This window comes from Grus americana, chromosome 2 (assembly GCF_028858705.1).
Source record: "Grus americana isolate bGruAme1 chromosome 2, bGruAme1.mat, whole genome shotgun sequence".
In the NCBI taxonomy this organism is placed as follows: domain Eukaryota; kingdom Metazoa; phylum Chordata; class Aves; order Gruiformes; family Gruidae; genus Grus; species Grus americana.
In genome coordinates, this window is record NC_072853.1 from 162,776,892 (window position 1) to 162,800,194 (window position 23,303).

Sequence of the window (23,303 nt, forward strand, 5' to 3'; positions counted from 1 at the left end):
AAATATCAATTTTATACTGATAGAAATCAAATCTCTACAGCACAGGATAGCAACCCTGTATTACATGTTGAGCTGAGAATACATTGCTGTAGGTTTTGAAGTTATACAAATCTCTGGTGTCAGCCACCAACATTAGATATTCAACAACACTTTAAGAAGCTTAATTTAATATCATTAGTCAAGCACAAATTTTTAAGTCTGCTTTGAACGCTGAAAAAAGGAGTGCTGAAGCATTGCAAAATGTGTGCATATCCTTGTTTGCAGCAGTCTTCAGAAAAAGCAATAAAAAATGAAAAAGAACAGTTGATGTTTAATGAATTAAATGTAATACACGAGTGAGAATATAATAAGTGGTTCTGTCACCTTGGGTAGAGCCAAGTTAGTTTACGTCAGTTGAGAATTTAGATAATATTAACTATATATCACAAAGAAAGAAAAAGACAGACACTTCTAATTTCTTTCCCTGCCAGCCTAGAAATGCCTCCTTCTCGATTTTTTCTATTTTGACTATCTATTGTTTTCCTGGTAAGAGCCACATTTGAATAAAAATTACAGTAACATTACTGACTTAGAAGACAATAAAATGCAGAAATCTCAGCTTTTTCCCCCTAAAATATCCAGATGCATACTGAATCTCTCTTGTATATCCATGTCCTTTTTTTGAGGCAGCCTTTTCACTAAATCTCTGTCTTGAAGGCAGCATCTGCTGTCACTCTCTGCCATAGAGACCTGAGATCTCTGCCTCTGATCTGCTGCTGCAGACAGCCTTCAGTGCCGGTGACGTGCTGCTGACACTGTTCAAGAGCTCCAGGAAATGCATCCTCTGGGTTCCTGAGAAGAAAACCCTTTTCGCTTGTGCTAAGACATCATGTCCAGACAGGACATGAAATTTTTTGTGAGGCTCATTCCGTTTGCCGTGAGAAAATGACTGCATGGACACATCGTGCTTGGCTGGAAACTAAATGATCATGTCCAGGGGTGGACAGACTTCCCTTAGTCTTCCACAAAAGACCAATCCCAAGTGGCTTCATTGAGATGGTCTCTGCTCATATTTTAACATTATTACTAATGGCTAAAACATCTGAATACAGCTGTGAGAAACCTGATGGTGATTACTTTAATGGTGAACTTAAGCCTAGGTGCAGTTGGTTGGAAATTAGGTTTAATCTAGAGTTTGTTGCCTAAAATCTTAGGCAAAATGGAAATTTTTGCCATTAATTTCAATTTGAGAGACACACTTTCCTCTTAATCTCTTCACCATTTTGAGCAAGAGAGTATGAAAGAAAGGAGATATTAGGAGCATTGCACTTAGAAGTATTTTCGTAGGAAATTCTTGGCACCATGAGATTAGATGCTACAAAATCACTCTTAGGTTCACTGTCAGTGTTGCTTCCTGGGGAAAGTCTGATTTGGTGCAGAAGAACATCAGAGAAACTGCTCAAAGCACTTTACCACAACTGCTTGGAAAGCCCTAGGACATGGAGATGCAACTCCTCTGACTGTGCAATTGAGCAACAGTACCTCAGACTAATGTTTCCTGTTTATAAACCAGTATTTTTTCATGTTTCATTCTGTCTTTATGTGTCTCTAAAACCTTTTCAACTCAGCAATAGATGGCTGGTGTGAAAAGATCTGACTCTGCAGTGAGCGTACACGGTTCTCTAACATTATGTTCAGGTGTCAGAGCATTCAAACGAGGTGTCTTCAGCACAAAAAGCATGAACTCCAGCTCAAAAATGCTATTAATGTTAGCTCACATCCTTCTTACGGAGACTAGACACTTGAGACAAAATATCCTACTTTTCAACTCCTTATTCTTGCTCACCCTCTTTCATAGCTGACAGAAGCGATAACCCATAGGGTGTGGGAACGTGTTAAAAGCACTGAGAGGAAAACAAAATGCTGCTTCCCATAAAAAAACTCTACAAAAATTTAGGTGTAAGACTCTCACATGAGAATATTATTCTACAACTGTCACAATTTCCTCTGAGGATTTTTTTAAAGTCTCAAGATTTTGCTGAAAAGTCTTCAACGTATAATATTAAGCCTTTCCCTTCAGAATTTTAGCAAACTCTTCAGTTTCTGTTACCTCAGGGAAGCATTTCACAGGATTGCACTCTCCTCTGATGCACAGGGATGGGCAACGACAACAAGCTACATAAATATAACATCCTCCACAGGAGCCTCACAGGATGCTGCTCAGCTGATCACAATAAAATTAGTGTCCTGGATTCGGAAAAGTTAAAAGCATCAGTCTACCTACCTATCCGTCAGGCTATAATCACCATTGTAAGCTGGCATTGGTACAGGAAATTAAAGAACATAACAGCTTTCTTTTAAATAACACAGCTTGGGAATGCCAGAGAGTTGTAGCTGAGGGGCATAATTACAAAATGCTCTGGCTCAAGAGTTTAATTCAGGCAAGCCAAGTAACCTGCTGATCCAGACTGCAGTGGCCAATAGGGTTGTGCAATAAGAGAAGATTTGTAAAACAACCATGTGCTGGACTGTAACATTCAGACCCTGAAAATACAGGGAGGGTTGTCCATGTGTTACCAGGAGTTAGCATCAAACAGCTGCTAATGATGTCAGCTACGACATCTGTAAGGTAAAGGCTGCACATTCGTTTGGTTTAGGTTGCAAAGGCACACTATGGCTTGCTACACCGAATTGCTTATAAAAGAAGCAATAATGGGAGATAAAGTGCATACCACAGACACAACAAAAAATTAAAAAAACAAAAACATACTGTGGTAAGGGCCCCTTAGTGTTCCTCCTTAGGTCACAGCTTAAACTCAAGAATGCAGAAACTGAGCTGAAATGTTTATAGCTGACATCTTTGACACATGGCTAATTCCAGAGGAATGAAAGCCACCCTGGTGAGCACGGAGGGGTTTCAAAGCCTGACAGTAAGAGCTGGAAGGAGAAATGGTGTCCATGGCCTCCAAGGCTTGTTGATGTGCATGGTAGAGTCTTCCTCAACCTGCCTCTTCATGCTAAAGTCCTCAGGCTACAAAGGAGAGGCTTAGATCTCCTTTGCGTCACAGGCCTGAGTGCTTTTCTCTGAACTTTCCACGTTTTCTCATTCTCTTGGCTTTGAGGGAGAAGACCAGCAATCAAACAAGGAGTGCATATTGTGCAGCGGTTGGGGAGGAACAGATAAATATCCTTAGACTAACATTTGCTCTTACCTGATAAGATGAAACTACCCATTCTGAAACAGGGCAATATTTTAAAAAATGGATGTTGTAAGAGCGACTGGACACATAGGAGAAAGGGGCTGAAAGGCAGCAGCACCCCAGCCAAAGCTGGGCGTTGCTGTCAGTGCGTGCTTGGTCTGCCCGAAAGTCACAGGTTGCTCTTCTTCCCTTGTTCTTTCTTATTTTGTTATATTAAAGACTAATGATGGTTAGAGGGTCTGACTTACAATTCCCCATTAATTACTATCTAAGAGCCAACATCTGACTCAGAGAAGCACACTTCACGTTGGATAGGTCTGAGTAGGAGCCCCCAGCAGCTCTCACTCCAGGCATCTAAGGCATCAGAGAGAATTTGAAGGGCATTTTTTAAAGCAAGGGGTGCCAATGATCTGAAAGGAAGTACAAGCAAATCCCACCAAATGTCACAGAAAAAAAGAAATAAAAATAAGAAGAGCTCAGAATAAAGAGCAACATCGACCAGGAGCTGAAACTGGAGGAGCAAAGGGAGGGAGGCTTGCTCACAGGCTCGGAGCACCCGCTGACCTGTGCATGCCACTGACTTACATCCACAAAAAAAGTCTCAGACTCCCCCACTGGCTTACTTGTTCAGGCAGGTGGAAAACCACTGGTTTCAGCCTGAGACACCAGACCCCTCCACGCACGCATGCAAACAGCAAGAGGAACACCTCTGCTGCAAGGTGGCTTTTTTAGACTTGACGCTGCAGCAAGGTAAGCAAACTCTCATTTCTTCTCGTTCTATCCAGTGGCCAGACACCATATCTTTTGTCTAACCCATCAAAGAAAATGTAGGGCAATAATTTATCATCATAAACATAATGATAGATTACTGCTTAATGAAGATTGTAGCCCATAGTCAATCTGCTTCTCTCATGTGGCTGATGAGCTTATTACAGCTTTGACTAAGAGGTAATATAACCCATCCTTAAGAATTGAGTGGATTTGGATTTAATCCCTACTGCTGCTGTTTAACCAGAGACATGATCTTCCAAATACACAACGGATGCCTTGGAGTGGGGCCTGCTATTGTTGCCCTTAAGCCTATGCAATACATAAAGTTATGCCCATGGCCCCTGCAGCATCTTTCAGGTGAGAAAGGTGGTTTGTGGTTCTTCTCATGCTTTGTGGTTCTTCTCATACTCAAGCAAGAAGCTTTCTCACCACAAGCAAACTGTCCTCATTCTCATGTCACTGTAACCAACACAGAGTAGAGGGAAAAGTTTATGTGATTTACATCAGAATCTAGTTAAATTCCTTTAAGTTATGCTGTAGAGTCTGAAGGTTAGTAATAAATTTGTTAATAGGGAATTATGTTACTAGTTCTGGTATTTTAAACACATTTCATTCTTTCCAAAATATCCTCACTTTGGTGACGTTTGAAGAAGTCACATTTGGGAACCACATCCCCTTCCTCACTCCACCAGCTTTTCCAGCCTTTCCCATTTGTCAGCCAGCTGTATCCCATCAAACTGAATTTGGTGAGTGTTATGAACACAGCAGTCCCACCAAGCACATGCCAAAGCTCCCCAGGAGCCCATTCCCTGCGATGGACCCATTCATGCAGCAAGTTCAACATGCACTGCCAGACCACAACCTGCCTGACAAAGTTGGCTAGTCCAGAGATCACCTGCAACTGGTTGTTTCTCCTGATTTTACCCATTCCTTTCGCTCCCCAGGATTAATATATGTGCAACTAAGACACCTGAGCACCATCTTCATCCCACCCATCCATGGACTGCACCTTTGAAATGCAAACCCTCCAAGCCAAGGGGGCTCTTCTCACTCTACTTGTCCAGCATCCAACATAACATGGCCTGAATCTGGGGCCTTCTGATATTACGACAAGTAGTAATAATAATAATAATAACAACAACAATAATAATAGTAACAACAACAACAATTAATAATAATAATAATGATAATAATAATAATAATAATAATGATTTAAGTTCAGGCAGCTCAGAGCTGCAGTGGTCCTGATATTGCCAACAGCAGAATAAAAGAACCAACTGGTTGCACTATTCTCTGCTGCAGTTCCCCAATTTCCAGCGCAGCTGGGGTTGTTACTGGGCACGTTTGCTTGTAGTCAGGGGACGAAGAGCTGTGGGAGAGCATGCTGTTTGACATGTTCTTCTGGCAGACATACACATTGTTCCAGGCTTGCTGCCTGCCAAGGGCTGGGTGAGAGCTGCAGCGTTGGGCTGTGCAAAGTAGCGTTGGTGGAAGCATCCGATAGCAGCGCTGCTCCTCAGTACGGTGCATGTTCCTTCTCTACCCTTGAGGGGTGTGATGAGCCTTTGCAAGGGACTTTAAATCACCACGTGGAGGATGGATAAAGGCAAAGGAATGTTATTACAGTTCGGAGAGATCAAAGCGCTGCATCGCTGTACACGCCACAATGAGTATGCTGACAGTATGGTGGCGTGGAGAACCTACCATAAAAATGTTGCTTTCGGTAATCATGGTGACTATGAAAACAGGCATCTGATGCAATTTTATGTGTTGGCATTTTACCGTAGTAAAATGTCACAACACAAAAGGAAACGAAGGGGTTTTTTGACGATACTTTAGAAAGAGTTAGGACTCAAAAACTTTGAGGAGTGCTACACCACATGGTGCTTCCTTCACCCCTTATATGCAATATAAGCTCAGTGACAGCAGAATTTACCAAACCATACAGAATCTTGCCCCACATTGTACATTATTTTAATGTATCCTGTTAAGAAAAATCAAGGTCATAGTGAGGATAAAGGTAGCTAAAGTTTCTATAGCAACAGTTACTAGGATGCAGTTGCCAAAGGTGCTTTCTTGTTGCATTCTGAAGTAGCTTTTCTGGCTGCTTTTCCTTCCTGTTCACTACTCTTTTTGGTAATATCAGTACAGACATGATGCAAATGTGCTTTCATTGTCAGTATGATCTCGTAGACTATTCCTGCCCACGAGCTGAATATACAGGACATATCATGTGAAAAAATCAAGCTGTTTGACCTTGAGATCTGAAGGGGACATAACGGACTTAAAACACGCACACTTTTCTGAAAAGCCAGCTCCCTGTGGTGGTTGCAAGTGAAAAAGTGAAAAGAACAAAAACAAGTTTCTCTTTTTTTTCCTGCTTGTTTACTCTGTACATTGATAGCATCTTGTCTGTTTCTTTTTCTCCTAATGGACAAATGTCCTTGCTGTTTCTACTGCTCCTCCAGACCTTCAGGCAGAAGGGGAAGAAAAAACAGCAGTCTAAGCACAGCAGAAAAATGTCCCTGTGAAATTACAACAGGATAAAAGTGGAAATGCTTTAGAGCTGAAATGTATCTTCCTTTTTCATGGACAGATAATTTCATGGTGCTGCAGCCCCTGTAAGTCTTTAGTCTGTGGGGAAGCACGAGACTCTGCTGCATTGGTCATCTCATCAAAATGAACGGCTAATAGTCATGGAGAAGGAGCAAGCCTTAATTGCATGGGTGGTATGAAGCAGGTTGGTGCGGCCTGAAAAGAGATGGTTCCCACAGCCCACTCTCTGGGAGACTGGGTGTGATGATCGCAGCAGGGCGATGCCTGGTAGAGGCACTGCTGATGTGCTCTAGCAGGATGCCTCGTTGGATCTGAAGGTGGGATCAGGACTACATCTCCTCCTGACAGCAGTGCCCTTAGAGGCTTCCTTGCTTCTTGTTTGGTGTTGGCCATGTCCCATTGCCTGGGGCCAAGCACAGAGTGCTGGGGTTTGTCCTTGCTGTAGGTCCCTGAGCACTCCCTAAAGCATTGCGTCCAGCTACAGGTCTTCCCTTTGGCACTGTCACCATAAATACTCATCTATGGATATGTGGTAATTTTCCCTTCAAGGGCTACTTTCATACAGTAGGGTAGATGTCTTCAAAAGGCTTGTCATGCTTCATTATAGGCAGTGTATGGTGCTACTTGCTATCACCTGGTCTTCTACAGCCCTTGAAAAGCATAGTTCACTTGATGCTAAAGACTGGATTTCCTGAAGGCTAGAGCAGCTTTCAGCTTCTGCTCCTAGCTAAGAGCCAGTACAATTCGATCACTGTACTGGATATTTACTGGACCGTCCTCTAGGGCTAAAACAAGGTGTTCAAACTGGATAAGCTACTACACTGGGAATTAAATTGAAAAGTGAATTTATAGAATTTGTAATCCATTTGAAAATCAGACTATCTATCTGAGCTTTCTCCATTTAGTTTAACAAAATCAAATACAAGAAGCTGAAATTGCAAAAACAACCAACTTGGACAAATCCCAGTGTGGTCACATCCAAAAGAACAACCAAATCTAACCCTGAAACACATCTAGAAACATGAATAATTCTGCAAATACACTACTTTTTTTTTGTTAAAAGAGCCTTGCTGTTAGCTCTGCTTCCAGTGTCCACCCAATCTGTGACAAGCATCCCAGAGCAGAGGATTTTTCCACTAACGTAGCACTCTGAATATGCTTGTTGTGAAACACCAAGCACGTGCCACTAGTGTTCACTTTGAGCCAAAGAAGATCTCTGATCACAGTTATTTGATTTTCCTTCTACTCACAACATTACCTCTTGTTTCCATTGGACTCTGTTCCTTGTAAATAAAAAGTAAATTCTTGCAGTACATCAAGGAGAAAAATGCAGTTGGGTAAACAAAATGAAAAGCAACACAAAATTTCTATTTGATTAAGTGAAGAAAGAACAAATTTCAGGCATCGTGAAGAAATTTTCTGAGGTATCATGTGGGAAAGCCCACAGACAGGTCAGTCCTTGCGTAAAAAAGAAATATGCCATCTCCCCAGTATTCCTACCATGTCTCTGCAGTGTGATTTTTAAAGTAGCTCCTTGAGGTAGCTTGAGCATACCTAAAAATATAAATAAATGTTTTTTCTTTCAGCTGCCAGTTAAAATACTAGAGACATGTTTGCTGCTGCTGAGTGACATACATCTATTCAAATCCCTTCTGAACTAGAATCAATATTAGCTACATCCATTACCTCCTGCTTTATTGGCAGTTTGGGTGCTTGTTCAGAAAACAGTCCCTCCCAGTAATGTAATAAAACCCCCACCTTGAAGATAATTAGGTTGCCTGTGATATAGCATCCACTGATGATCATTTCCCTGCTGATTTTGGCCTGCTACTCCAGCTCAGGTTGCAGTCTCCATCACTACACACTCTTACATCAGACCATCTGAGTCTCATCACCTAATAATTGCCATAGTAGATTTATTTAGATTTCATTTTTTACTCTTCTATAATAACAGCAACCAGACTAACCTCAGAGTGTCATTAACATGCTTTTAAAAATGCACTAAAATGGCTTTGTCAATTACCTCGAGATTTAATATCCCGGCCACAACACAGATATCCCTCACTCTAACAACAAAACCCTCCAGGAGTGCACACATCACACCACCCTTCCCCACATTTCCTTTGGGTCCTCAGTGTACCCCAGCGGCTGAGAAATTCAAGCTCCAAACTGGGAGCAGAAGCACGCTGCAAAAATGCTGTGAGCACTCAGACATGACCTTGCCAACTGTCTTTCCTGATCCCCCTTCCTGATGCCTTGATGGGTTCCCAACTTAAGCATCCTCACTCGTCATTAATTTCATTACTAATAGATGGGTCAGCCACAATCTGATGCATCCACTCACTCTTAACTCACCTCCACTGATCCTGTGGTGTCGCAAAAGGTCCTATGCATTCAGATTTTGTATTTCACTATTGAATGCACATGCTCTTGGCTTTGACCATTGATGGATAAGAGAAAACAAATCCCACTCTGTTAGATACATGGTCTGTAAATGATGGTCTCTTTATCCTAACAGGTGGGAATACATGACTTTGCAAGTCCCCTGAGGCCTTAGGATCATCTTCCTAATTATCTTCTTGTCTTTAAGCAACAGGATGACTGGCAGGAACTCTGTGCAAAGTATAGCAGATGAGACAATACTTGCTAGTCCTGAGTTAAAAAGCAGTGTAAGTAGGAATATTTTTTCCCCATTTTTAGGCATTTAAAACAAAATCTTACCCACTGGTATTAAATACTTAACTAAAACAGCAAGAGGCTGAAGAAGAAAGAACTGATGCACAAAGGGAAAGTGGGTTTCCCTTAACGGCACAAACACAGATAGTTTTTATGTATTTAACAAAACAAGCACAAGGACTCTAAGCGTGGGGGTGGCATTTTCCTTCTCACATACACAAGAGCTGGGAGTTCTCCCCTGACTGTTTCAGGCTGTAACTCTCGTGGGCATAGTACCTCCATTGGAGGCTTTCTCCAATCATGGCTTTTTTGCTGACACATTGCAATTTATTGACTTTCTAAGGAAGGAAATAAGAGCCGTTTTGCCAATATGCCTTGCTAGAACCCGTACAAGCTACTAATATGTAGGTACTCCATGGATATTGGATTGATATTTCTCTTTCCACTGTTTTGGGCAATTCCAAAGCAGTAGTCCCTAAACTATGCCTCACAAACTATCTATAATCTAATCAACTATTTTGACATTGCTTACGGCCTTAGCAGCCAACCACCACCACAGTTCAGGTCATCAGGGAGAACAATGTATAATATTTCATGATGTAGAAAATGTTGTTGCTCTGCAGAACATTTCTTCCTCAATATTATTGCCTATTGCCTAGCAAAGGCATAAGTCCACCAGCACAGGTAGATTGCCAAATCCCCAGGAAACATCCCAGTAGTCTTGGAGTCCAGCCTGAGCCTGGATAAATGCAATGTATTACAGTCAACAAAGCACTTAATTAATGAATGCTGACATTGTACCTTCCTTGGAACAAACAAAGAGGAAAGCATGGCCCTCTGCCCAAGGAGCTTACAGTCTAAATTAGACTGGCAATACAGATCAGACACACAAGAAATGCAGAGGGAAGGCTGACACTTTAGCTTTCCCTTTGTTTTAGGTAAATACTGATACAGACAGTGGCAGCAGAGAGTAAATTGTCTCTCTCCAGGACCCCATGGCTTTTCTCACCCTCCTGTCCACAAGCAAGTTTAGATTTTATCTTCCCTCCATCTTCCTCCTGTCTCCCTGTGCACATGTGCCTCTTTTCACATTGAGTTCTTCCTAATTTAAACCTTAATTTTTTTCAGTCTTCCACATGTAGGTCTACCAACTCAAAACATCTCCCTCCAAAAGTAGATCATCTCACCTCCTCCCCTCGCTTGACCTAGGGCATCCATCTCCCTGGTTCAAATACTCTCACATACTTAGATCACAAGCTCATCCTTCCCACCGCTCTAAGGTCTTTTCTTCCTCTTCCTACAACTCGCATGGCATATAATGTCCTCTGCTCACACAAGATTCCATCACTCTCCATCCCATTTGAACTCTTTCAATTCCATCAAGATCCTGAGAACCTGTCAAATCACACACTCAAACAATGCACTTAGACCCTGAGGACTGGATGCAGGAGGAACCATTAGCATCTACAGTAGGGAAGTGAATCAAGTCCTTTATGCAGAGCAAGTTAGTATACTACAGGAATTATTCTGGATCTCTTCACTGTCTATACTATAAGAAAATGAAACACACATAGTCTATAAACATATCATGTACAAAAATAGATCACAACTCAAAACTGAGTACCTTCCCACCTCCAAAGCATGTTATTTTGGGGACTAGCATTTGTTGATTTGTTAATCTTCCTTTGCCAAAAGCCAAGAATTCATCATCAGTCTAAATCCCTCCAGCTTTTCTGTTTCCATTCCTCTTTCACTTCCTTTAAAATACTCTCCACTCAGCCAAAGTGTTACTTAGCTTTCACTATTTTTTTTACTGAGAAATTTAAACGTATTGAAAAAGAACTGTAATAAGGCCCCTAAAGATTTTAGACCTGAACAAGTGACACACACAAACCTCTCTTCCCTGCAGTTCAGAAAATTGTATTACTATGCACAATATTGTCATTATCCTCTCTCCTATTACGACTGAAACAAGGAAGTTGAAATATCTACTTCATGCCGGTGAGAAGTAGACAGAACTGAAAGAAAACGTAGGAAAAAAAAAAAAAGGCAACAAAAACAAACCAGGACTGAAGATATTTTTAAAGCACTTACCCAGCATCAGTGCTATTGCCGCACAGTAACACATCTTCTGTACCGTTTTTTATGAAATAGTTCACTGCAACAGAAATAGAGAAATGGCTTTTTAACAAGTACATTCTGGGAACGGTAACATTCAGAAATACCATCCACCAACCAGCATATTCAATTGGGACAGTAATTGAGAGATGAATGGCATGCTTTAGCTTTCCTTTGCTAATTTTAACTTTTATAAATTGTAAAAACAAAGATTTTTTTTTCAAAGCTTTTTAAGCACTTGCTGTTTGTATTCCAAATCTGACCAGTTTAATAAGGTGGCAGCAAGACTGTGGGCAATGTTTGTAGGAACCTAATGTCCACATCCCTGGCTGTTCTGAGAGTATTATTACTGAATTCAATATAGCACTACATAGTGACACCTAACTATAAGCTTGCCCACAACTCTACACTGATGAGATACATATTAATTGAAGTTTGTGATAGAAATTCCTGACTCATAGGTTAAAAATCAAACAGCTAAAAGTCAAAATGTAATAATACTAACAAAGCAGCCCACTCCCCCGATCTAGTGGATTCTGCTCAGCATAGAAAACATACAGTATAAAGCAAAAGAAACAGAAAAATACACCCTGTTAAAGATCAAGCAAACAAGGAAGCATTCATAAAGACAAATATTTATCAACGCAGTCATCTGTAATGGCAATGGAGACAGACACTTCTCGAGGGAGACTCAGAGGAGCAAGCTAAATTTAAGTGCTCTGGATCATTCCCTGGTTGACTATCAATGAGGCTTAAGGAAATCAGCATCCCCAGGCTAATGAGAGCCTTTGTGTACACACTCCTTCTTCTATCCCCAGCCAACAAAGTCTAACATTCAGAGAAACAGAACAGGAGACCAACTTCTTCTCAAAAGGATAAACAAATTCAGTTGTCCAGAGAGAGCCTGGAGAAAAGAGATGTTCTAAGGAGCATATCTAAAACCTGAATGGCGGCATGGAAGAACAGATTGATCTAGAAACGTGAAGCATTGATCTAGAAACGTGATAAATGCAAAACAGAGGCCAGCAGCTGACCGAGGGAAGGTAGATACACCAGTGTGCTTTGCTGCAGCAGAGAGGACGGGATCCCCTGTTGACATAAGACATGGTGGCAGCCTTGCACAGCACGTGTTTGTGAGCAGTGGGGACTCTGCAGATGATGCTCAGAAGAGATTCTCCATTCTAGGCTAACCCTCTGTTGTGAAATGTTTTAAAAATCAAGAGTGACAGCTTACCCAGGCAGGCTATGCAAAGAATGCTCAATGGCACAAGCCACTGAACAGATGTGCTGTGGCGCTCTCAGTAAGCCGCGAGCAGTGGAAAAGCCCTGCCCTGCTGCGTGCCAGGAGGGAATTACTGTCCATGAGCTTGTGGTTAACGAGGGCACGTGATGGTGTTCACAAGTTATCAGAGCATATATCCCGCTCAAACTGTATGCTTTTCCACTTTGTCTTACATGTGGGCTTTCTAACGAAGCATCTTGACTGACAGCAACACCCAGCTATTCAATATGGTTAAAGATCTGTGATCACCACAAATGGAGGAAGGATGTCATGTCTTCCATCTCCTTTCACCCTCCACTTCTGCTGGTGAAAGACTTGCTTTCTCAGGACAGATGGTATCTTATTTGGGATACACAGTGACACAAACCCATCAGACTCTGGGGTATGGAGGAAATATGGCACAACCATGAGATTAAGAGATAGACAAAAAACTGCAGAGGTTCTGCACCTTGGTACGAAATGGTGATCACATGGGATACCCTGAACTTCACAAACATGCACTACTCCCTGGGACTCACAACTTTTCATACTGTAAATGCTAAGACCAGGAAGATGATAGAGCTGTCACCGTGTGTTGGCCACTTTCTTTGAGGGATGACTGAAGCTCTGGAGCACAGTACTGGCTGAAGATGGAACCAACACTTCCTGGTCATGAGAACAGAGTCAGAGCACAGAAGTAAGGAGCAAAAGGAGACTGTGTGTGCAAACAAGAAATTTAAAATCTCAAGAACAGACAAAATTCTGTTGTCTACTGTTGACTTAAACATTTACATTTCCAAAACAAGCAATATGGTAGGTGTCAATGAGTGCTATGAGATGCATGCTGAGGAACCAGTACATTGATGCTGCTGGGAGGGGGTATCTTCACCACGGAGTCTGCAACTGCGCAACAGTGTCACAGCTACCGTGCCAATCTTCAGCCTGAGGAAGAGCTGAATTGCTGATTCCCGACTGATAAATGAAGGGGAGATTAGAGTATTATACCCAAGGAGACAAATCGCTGCATTATCAAAAATGCGCACAACAATCAATTTGTCATTCAAAGCAAGTAGGTTTGGATTTTGACCAAGCATGCTGGGCAATCAGAGGTCTTTACGCATCAAGCAGTCATCAGTCTTGCTTTTAAGAACAAACCACCTTGGTATCCTATTAACCCACGGCCTCAGCTTTCCATCAGTTAACTCTAACATGGACAAAGAACATAAAACTCCTTTTTCATTTACAGTAGGATTTTCTCTCTGAAACATAGACTGCTAAAAGTGATCAACACCACCTGAAAACACAATGACTTTTTCATTGTCTTGGAAGATTCCAAATAGTTTTTGTTTTGTTTTGTCATTTTCTTCACTGAAAATTTTCTGCATGTCAGAAAACAAAATAGGAAAATGAAAGTGGAAAACAAAACTGAAAACCTCCATATTAGATTGTTTTTCAATTTTTAAAGTCAAATCAAGGCAAAACAATGACATTTGTACATGTGTATATGTGTACATAATCTTTGTGCAACATGCCATTCTTTCGAAAAGAAAATTATCTTCTTTTTTTTTTTTCCCTACCATCTTTACTAAAATGTTGTCACAGTATATGGTGTATACAATGCCTTTTAGGAACTTTTCTACAGGAATTTACAGAGTGAAATAACTACTTGATCATATTAAAAGAATTTTAAAAAATGGTCAGAGTAACACTGGCTTCATATAATTTTCTAGTCAGTCACACATGATTTACTCCATTTTTGCTAAATAAACTCATCTATTTTTCAATAACACAAAACATTTCCTGTCAGTACTCAGCAGTCAAAAATTCAACAAAGTATGTTTTCTAATAACCTGACGTTATCTTCTCCAAAACATATGCATATTTCTGCCTAAGCCTGATAAATACATACTAAGACCTGTACCTCCAATGCTCCTGACATAGTATTATTTGTGTTAGGTTCCTTCTGTTGCCATTAAATAAGCGTATGATGAATCCATACGTTGGTGTTGTCTTTCCAGGGCTTGTGTTTTAGAGGTGCCAAGTTCTGTAAAATAATCCTGTAAAGTGAGTGTTCACAAGCAGCTTATTACTTTCTTAGAGTTTTGTCTACCACAAAGGACAGCGAGATGATGGCAACTCCTTCAGCCAAAGTGGCTCAAGCACCAGTAAACAGTAAAGATTTGGCCCAAACCCACCCTCATTGCTGTCTACAGGGTATGATGAAGCTCACACTACCATAACCTCCCTGCAACTAGTACTCGTGACAGTTAGATGGAAAATAGTACAGATTTACCTCCATCTACTATGAATCACATCTTCCTTGGTGTTGACATTAACGCACCTGTAGCATCAAAGAGTAAAGACTACTCTAATGAATTCCCTTAATATTTTTGAGGAAAGCGTTAATAATAAATATTACTCAGCACAGTTGTTACACATTACATTATTATTTGGTAGGGACTACTGATGATTGTCTTTAGATGTGACACAGAGCCCAGATAGCAAAACACCATGACTGTGGAGTGGAGTAATGTCTGCTCTTCCCCATCACCAGCAAACGGCCCTTATACTAAACACAGCCCAGGAAATAATGTTCACTAATCCAGCTCTCAGTTACATTTACATCAACCCAGAGTAATTCAATCTCTCCAACATCCTCAGAGCTCCTGGCTTTCCGGGGACACCAACAAGCTTGGTAGCAGCCCTAGTGATCAGTGGTCCCTTAAGGCTTAAGCTTGCCACAGCATTAGGAAGATGAAAATATATAGCACAATTTTTTCCTCCAATAATACCATGAGTTGCTGGGTCTCCTGCATGTTCATGGTCTGCCTCCTACACTGCTCAAAGCACACAGTTATAACCCCAGTTTTAAAGCTGCTGTAAGCAAGTAGTGAGGAAATACAGAAATTCCTCTTCTTGCAACACCTTCCTTCCAAAGTCAATTCCTCAAGCTTCTCATTATTTCTGCTCATTCATTCTACACTTTTTCCGCTATATCAATAACTTTCAGGTTTCTGCATTGCTCCCTTCCACACCAGGCAATTCTAACACAGAAAACATTCACCATGGATCCACCTGTCAAGTTGTTAAGAAAAAAAAAAAAGGCATACTTCCTCAAAAAAAATAATTTATTCTAATTAAAATTATGCTCCAGCTTATACTTTCCACAACTACACCACACCACTGAGCAGAAAGCCAGTGGGGTACACTGAGCTGAAGGGTAGAAGTCCTCTTCATTTCTACGCAAAGGAAAGGAAAAGTTTCAAGTTCAGAAAAATGGAAAAGGTTACAGTCAGCTTAGAAAATATGGTTTCTGAGTCCAGCTTCTGTCCCTCCTCTGGAGATCCAACTGAAATTATATTTTGACTCGTCTTACAACAAATTCATTCCAATTTGAAAAAAAACCCCACTATATATTATCACACTTGCATAAAGAGCAGCATTCAAATATCATTAGTCACTGCCCAGAGAAGAGTCCTCTGGCTGACTTTCTAACAAAAACTTCAGAGAGGTGTCTGTTATCTCAGACTATTTATTGCAGCCACACGGGTGTTCACTGCTTAGAGACTTTCTCCCTGTGCTACGGCTGGCATAGAGCACTGACAGCCACCAAACGTCCCGATTCCAAATTTAAAATGCAATTCAGAAAGCCCCATCACCTTATAGTAGTGATACGTGACACAGAAACAAAATAGATAACACCCCCTCATTGCCCTTTCGCCCACCGGCACAAACACACTGTACCTCCTGGTAATACATAATAATTAAAATGAATCCTTGCTGCACTTGCTGTGTGCACACTGTGTCACATACGGTGAAGTCTGTAATAAATGAAATTGAGTTTGAAGATGAAAAACATGCCTCACAAAAGCGATGGTACAGGCTGTATTAAGGGTATTATTAGGGAAGAATGCTTGGGAATAAATGGCACTGCCAGTTAGTTCTTCCCTGCTAAAAGGGGTTGCAAATAATTATAATAATCAGTTACTCTCCTGTTGCTCACCCCATGACAGGGGATCTGGCTCTCCTCTGCTGTCCCCTGGCATTTGCTGCTGCCAGCCCTTCTGCAGGGTTTCGCAGGCTCTTGGGTGTTCTCCTCTCCCTTCTCGTTTCCCATCCTTCTCTCCCTCTTCCCCTGGGCACTCGCTTCGGGTCCAGCTCTCTCCTGCCACCCTACCCCGTAACTGCCTGGAAGGACATTTTCAAAACTTCAGCTAAAAAAGGAACAGGAGGAGTTAATTGTGAGCATGGTTGGGTGGGTAGAGGGGCAGAGTCCAAGCAGCCAACTTTTTTTTGAGGATCTTATATACAACATAGGCTAATACACAACTTTATGGCAAACTACAGCCCTGAATTCTGGGCATTAGCTATCCTGCAGGAGACGTGGAGAGGCTGGGAAGAGGTCGCAGAAAACCATACAACAAGGTGCTGAGAGGAAAATGGTCTCCTTAAGCTCGAGTGTCTCTGGTAGGCTCCTATCAATGCTTCCCCCATGCTCAGAATAAGCCAAAGACGCAATTTCCCAGCCAGGGCTCAGCAGTCACCATAGCACAGAAAAGAATGTGTTCAATTTTGATAGTACAGCTTTTTCCCTCTTTGAGAAAAAGCCACTAAAAATATCAATCAAGCCCTCTGCTAGATGGCTCCTGTGCCCTAGGAAGAGGCTCTGAAAGCCTCAAAGATCCACAGTACCTGGTTTGTGCTGCCTGTACGGTCCAAGGGAAGGAAAAGCACATCAGGAGGGAAGGAAAAGCACATCAGGAGCATTTGGAGGTGCAGCCCAGAGGGGAGCAGAGAACTTAGATGCTGTCAAATTGGCTTGGGGACCATGCCAAGTCCATGAGCATCCCGAGGAAGACGAGACAGGAGACAATGACTAGCAATAAATACACATGCTGGCTTTTAAACATCTTCAGACAACCTCCTTCCGTGTCTGTGTGTCTGACCAGTCAATGCAGACCCACGCTCTTAGGGCTGTAGGCTGCATAGCACGTAACTAAAAGCACATTTAGTATCACTTGTTTAGACATACGCTTCACATGAATAGGCGACAAAAGGCTGAAGTGTGCTCTCTGTAAGTTTTGTAGAGGTTTGGTGTTTTATGGAGGTTTTTTTAATGTGTTTCACACAAAAGAATTAAAATCAAAAGCTGCTACAAGGGTTGAATGCATTTGTGATTCCAGACAGATGCCAGAAAAATAGAAGAAAATACTCGTGCTTGTACTGTGATAAAGAAAACAAATTAATTGGATCAAAAACTGACTAAGAGACAGAAGACAAAGGTTAAGATGAAAAGTCAATGTTCAGTATCTCTGCAGGCTAACAAAGGGCTGTATCTGCACCACTTTATTACATTTATAAGTACAAGGGAAAGAGAGGGTGAGCAGAGAGGTGATAAAATAGACTATACACAGTATTTCCCTGGTAAATCAAGTCCAAGGCCAGGGCTGAATGAAGAACATTAGGGAGGCCTATCCCACTACAAAAAAAAAAAAAAAAAAAAAGAGTGGAGAAATGCAAAGTGAGGTATTAAGTTGTCAGAATGTGAAGCAAAGCAGAGAAGGAGAAAATCTCACCCATCCATAACCTTGTCAAGTTTTAAATTCCTTGTATCAGTTCAGGTAAGAGATACAGATTTTTTTAGGGACCCTTAGTCAACAATTTTATGTAATATGAAGCTGTGATCAAAGAAAAGTGTAATATGAAGATGCACGAGGAACAGGATGGAGTACTATAGAGGAAACAACCTATAAACCAGTGGCATGTCTCATCCAGAAGACAGACCATAGCATTGCTTTCAATGGGGTAACTGCTGAACTGCACGGTATTGAGAAACGTGTAATGAGAATGACTGGGAAAAGTTTACTAAGAAGAGCAATTGAAAAAATAGAGATCTTTTATCTTAGAAAAGAGGTGACTACCAGAGTCAAAAATAGCATGCATTCTGGAGAATGTGAACAGGGAGCTTTGTGTGCTCCCAGTCACAGAACATGATAACAATGGGTTTTGCCCTAAGAAAATGGGAGGCAAAATAAAAAAAGAAAAAATATTTCAAAACTAAAATAAAGGAAATATTTTTCACCCCACTTGCCATTTCAACAGCTGAAGTTACTGCTACAGAGTGCCCCCGTGGCCAAAACATTCAAAGAGAGATTTATTGCTTACGTAGATAAGGATATCCAGAATTATAATAGTTAATGTTAATAAAAAATTATAAAAATATCTATACTTCAGGCTGTATTAATTTCTTCTGGAACAGGTGGGGCTGCTCTGTGCCACAGACAGATGCCTCTGTAGGTATACCAAGGCCTGACTGAGCCTGGCAATTCCCATATTTTATCTCCACCTCACTTGGGTGAATTCAGCATTGATGAAAAGTATCAGGAATAAATATTTCTTTACTTATTCCTTAAAACCAGTACAGTAAGGGAAAGCAGCGATGCGAGCCATTCTCTACCGGTGGACTCATGGTGCACCTGGGCTGACTGTTCAGAGTTGAAAGTGAGCGCTACCTCTTGCCTTTGCAAGGCACGTTACTGCTGAACCCGGAGCAAGCAGAAGCCCTTGGACAGCCTCCAAAGGGTATGGATGGGGTCCTTTCAAATGCCTCTTTGACAATCACTGCGTGAGTCAAGTGGTATATTAGTTTGGTAGTTTATGAACAATTAGAAGGAGCAGGAAAACTCCGAAAATGTTCAGTCTGAATCTTTAGTGGCAGATCTTTCTTCTAGTAGATCTCTTCTTTCTGTGATCAGTAAAGCAGTGATGAAAGCAAAAAAAAAAAGTATACGGGGGACAAATCCTCCTGTTTTACAAACTGTTCCAAGAAAAGAACTTACTTTTTCACCAAAAAAATTCCTATTGAATGGTCAGGAAGAGACTGTACTGGATACAACTGTACCAGTTCCTATGTTTTTCTGATCCTTGCACTTCTTCTGCTGGACATTTCTTTTTCTATTTAGCTTAAGACATTAAAGTGCACAGGTACAATACCCATGTTAATAACCCATCAGAGCATTAATGTTTGAGCATTTATGAAGCTATTTATCAAAAGATCCACAGCACCCGAACAAAGCCACAATATTTACAGTTAACGGCAGAGTAACATGAATAGATTCCACGCTGACAAGCACAGTCTGAAAGCCCAGAAAAGCTCTTTGTCTTAATCATTGGTTCACATACAATCATACATAATAAAACACCTATTCCAGTCTCAACCTGATTTATTGCTTCCCTCTTTCCTCCCACCTCCATAATTACTCATCAAACACTCACTGTCTTCTATTATCACCTCAGACAACACCTCAAACACTTCAATTCTTCCCAAACTTGCGACATTTATTATCTGACTTGGACATCATTATTTTCTACACAGTTCTCATACAGTTTCAGAATATCTGTTCATACAGTTCTATTTCAGTGGTTCTGAAAGCAAAAAATGAAGTAATCATCAGGCAGAGCCAATAATCAGGCACAGAGCTTAGAGAAGATATACACACATCTGTATACACACACAGAGTTTTGTGTATTCACAGATATATGCCTCAACATCCATGCCTGTTTATTTCAACAGCGCATTACACCTAGGACATCAAAGAGAAGGATGTGAAAAGACTCTAGAATTATTTCACATTGGTCTAGAACCGCTCCTGATTTATCAGCTCCGAGCAGTCAGAGCGGCTCTAATTGCATTTACACCATGTGCAAGACCACTTGCTTCCCACAAGCCTGTGATCCCTTCTCAAGAACCCAAGACGACCATGATTCAGATGGGTATCACATTGATATTCAGCAAGTTGCTCTGCAACCAAAGGTCATCTATGAAGAGTGCTCACTTTCTTCAACCTTAGGCATCTAACGTGGCTGGTTTAGTTGGACCGTCTCCATAGGCTGCCTAGTATGATTAAGGGATATAAAATGAAACAGGCTCTTCCAGAGGCCACCTCCGAAAGTTCCTTCTCCAAATTACTCCTAAAATTTTGTTGGGTGTAATTGGGAGCTGCAAAGACCATGTTCCTAAAATAAGGACCTAAACTTAATGTACTTATACATCTTTCTAAATACAGAACCTGAAGCAACCATACATCTTCCAGGTCTAACTGGAGATGACAAAACAGAAGATATTACATCTATCTTTATCTAGATTTTTTTTTTTAAATAAATAAAGCTTTTTTTCCCAGACCTTTGGCAACTACACAGTTCGACTTCAGAAGAAGAGAAAAATCACTGCCATGAAATGAATGCCAGAAACTAGTCTGGAAGAAAAAAAAAACCACATCCTTGAAAAGTCGCCTTTTAAGCTATAAAAATTGCAGTTGATTACTCCCACTAAAAGGTTAATAAATCTTAAACTTTTTTTTTTATTCAACATTCTGGATAGGATTATCTAAAAGAAATTACAGTTTTTATTTTACTTTACAAGATACTGATTTTGAGGGAAAACATACATCAAACACTTTGAGAACAAGAACCTTTCAGAGTGTCTTAAGTAGGGTATTTAGTTTAAGGAAAAAGAAAATACTGGGGTTTGAAACTATAATCTCAAAAGTTATTTTATAATAATTTTACTATATTTTAAAGGGTTTTTCTTAAGTGTTTTTTCCTATGCGTTCAGCACTTACATTGAGCCCTGCTCTACAAAAGAACACACTATTTATACTCAGATTTCTACTTACTACGTACTGACTAGTCAATAATCCATTTTAGTAATGGAATACATAAATGACATTAAAGAGTCTACAATCACCAGCCATGTGAATCTACACTCAGTCCATCGGTACGTCTTTTCTCTCTCTAAGCCAGTGACATATCTGACATCATATAACTTTCAATCCACTCTGACTCACACATTCATAAAGCTTCACTTCATCAAATACATCTTTAATTTAAACACCACAACCTAAGAGATGCTTTCACACATGCTATTTGCAGCTGCTTTCCTAGAAATCTTTACAACTATTGGAATTAAGCTTGCAGTTTTCCAATCAGCTGGTATTTCTAAACTATTAGCTCTCCTAAAGATAACTGACAGTTCGATATCTCTGATGTTGATATCTTGATCACATAATTTTCATAATACTGTGGATATAAACTATCACTATTTTGTACTTTTTTTTTCTTTATTTCTTTTTTATACATGAGCACTGCTGTATTTATGCCTTCAGATTCCCAGGTTTGTTATTGTTAATGTCTAGAAATAGTCCTCCTTGGGCTAATTGATTGCAGCCCCTTACCAAATCCAGAACTGCAGGTAGGAAAATAATTACTTGTCAGTAGTCAGTGTTTTCCCAGATAAACGAGCTGTGCCTCCATTTTCACTTTACCATTGGCACTTTACATCAAGAAAGTTTTAGCCTGATTCTGCCTAATGCTCAATTGTCCCCCATCCCATGCTCCATTCATACAGGCAAAGAACAGTCCTACGGAGGAAGCTGAGAGACCTTCTGCTATTTCTGCCTTAAACCTTCTTTTTCCCCTTCCTAGGATTGCAGTGGTAAGCATTACTCATTGAAGGCCAAACCAGACTGGAATAACTGTTCTGATAAGCCTTTTTCTTAGAGGTTGGTACATAAATTGTGAAGACTAGAGTAATTTTAATTGGTGGAAAGACTAGAAAAATCCTCTTGTTCATCATGGTATAGATATGCCCATCAAAGGGCAGATTGAGGAGGGTCTAAACAGGTATCTCACCTTACCACGACTGCCGTGCCCGGTAGCTAAGCTGAGGAACCCGAGGCACCTGCGGTAGCTTAGAGGAAGTTTCTTTCACGGAATTAAGCTTTTAATGATAATGCCAAGAATGTCCCCTTCTTGACAGTCTGATTAGGAGTATTCAATGTCACTTTTGTATGCTAGGACTTAGTGAAGTTAAATGGTAGAGATCCCTCAGTGTGAATTTTCCCACTGAATCCCCATGCTGAAGGGCTCTGCCTCTTGCTTTCCCAAGTTGCCTGGCATTTCTTCCAGCTGCAGGAGCCATTGAAACAATGGAAAGAACAAACAAAGTGTTGGGTGAATAGGTAGGAAATCCTTATTCCTTATGGGATTTAGTTTATATGATCACGTCATGGCAGATGCACAACATGAGGAGAGAACCCAACAACTCACAATGCTGGCAACCTTGCAATGTGGGATTGACAAGTTTGTGTAACAGCCAAAGGCCTGGAAGGTGAGAGGTGTGTGTGCTGACTGCTTATGGGTCTATCATGCACAGAAATGTACCAATTTTTTTTTTTTTTTCAGATTTAAGGAAAAGACCCATTTTTCTTCTGCCACCACAGTTCCTGTCACCACCACTGCTGGTGCTGGTACGCTGCCTTTATGGGTGGTGGAGGCAGGAACAGAGGTAGCAGAGAGGCCAGGCAGCACCTACCCCATCAGCCAAGACAAGAGTGATGACCACAGGGGTAGAGCAATAAAGTACGTGTGGGTCTTGAGTGTGTAGCTAAGGGCAGGAGTTCCTGAACCCTGGGGGCACGGTGGGTATTTCCTTAAGGATCAACCAAAAAGCAAGTGTTACCACATAATTGTGGTTGACCCAATGATGATGCAAACAAAGTTTATAAACTGACTTTTTCCCCCATCTATAAAATCAAAACAAGAGGACTGAGAAGGCAGATGAGAAAAAATTTCCTGCTGGGGGGCTGAAAGGAGCTAAGGAAAGAGGATACAATTTAGTCCAGATAACAAGCCAGTTCTGAATAAAAAAGCAGAGCCAAAGCTATCCCAAGCCTTCTACAAAA

General features: G+C 40.9%; 1 protein-coding gene across 2 annotated transcripts in view; it reads right to left on the minus strand.

Moving 5' to 3' along the window:
- Positions 1 to 23,303, minus strand: part of LOC129202889 (sodium channel protein type 5 subunit alpha-like) — a 216,745-nt gene that overhangs the window by 125,080 nt on the left and 68,362 nt on the right. For both annotated transcript variants that reach the window (XM_054816497.1, XM_054816498.1), the window contains exon 8: positions 11,277 to 11,340. In XM_054816497.1, the coding sequence (XP_054672472.1) occupies positions 11,277 to 11,340 (64 nt within the window). The remainder of the gene's footprint in view (positions 1 to 11,276; positions 11,341 to 23,303) is intronic.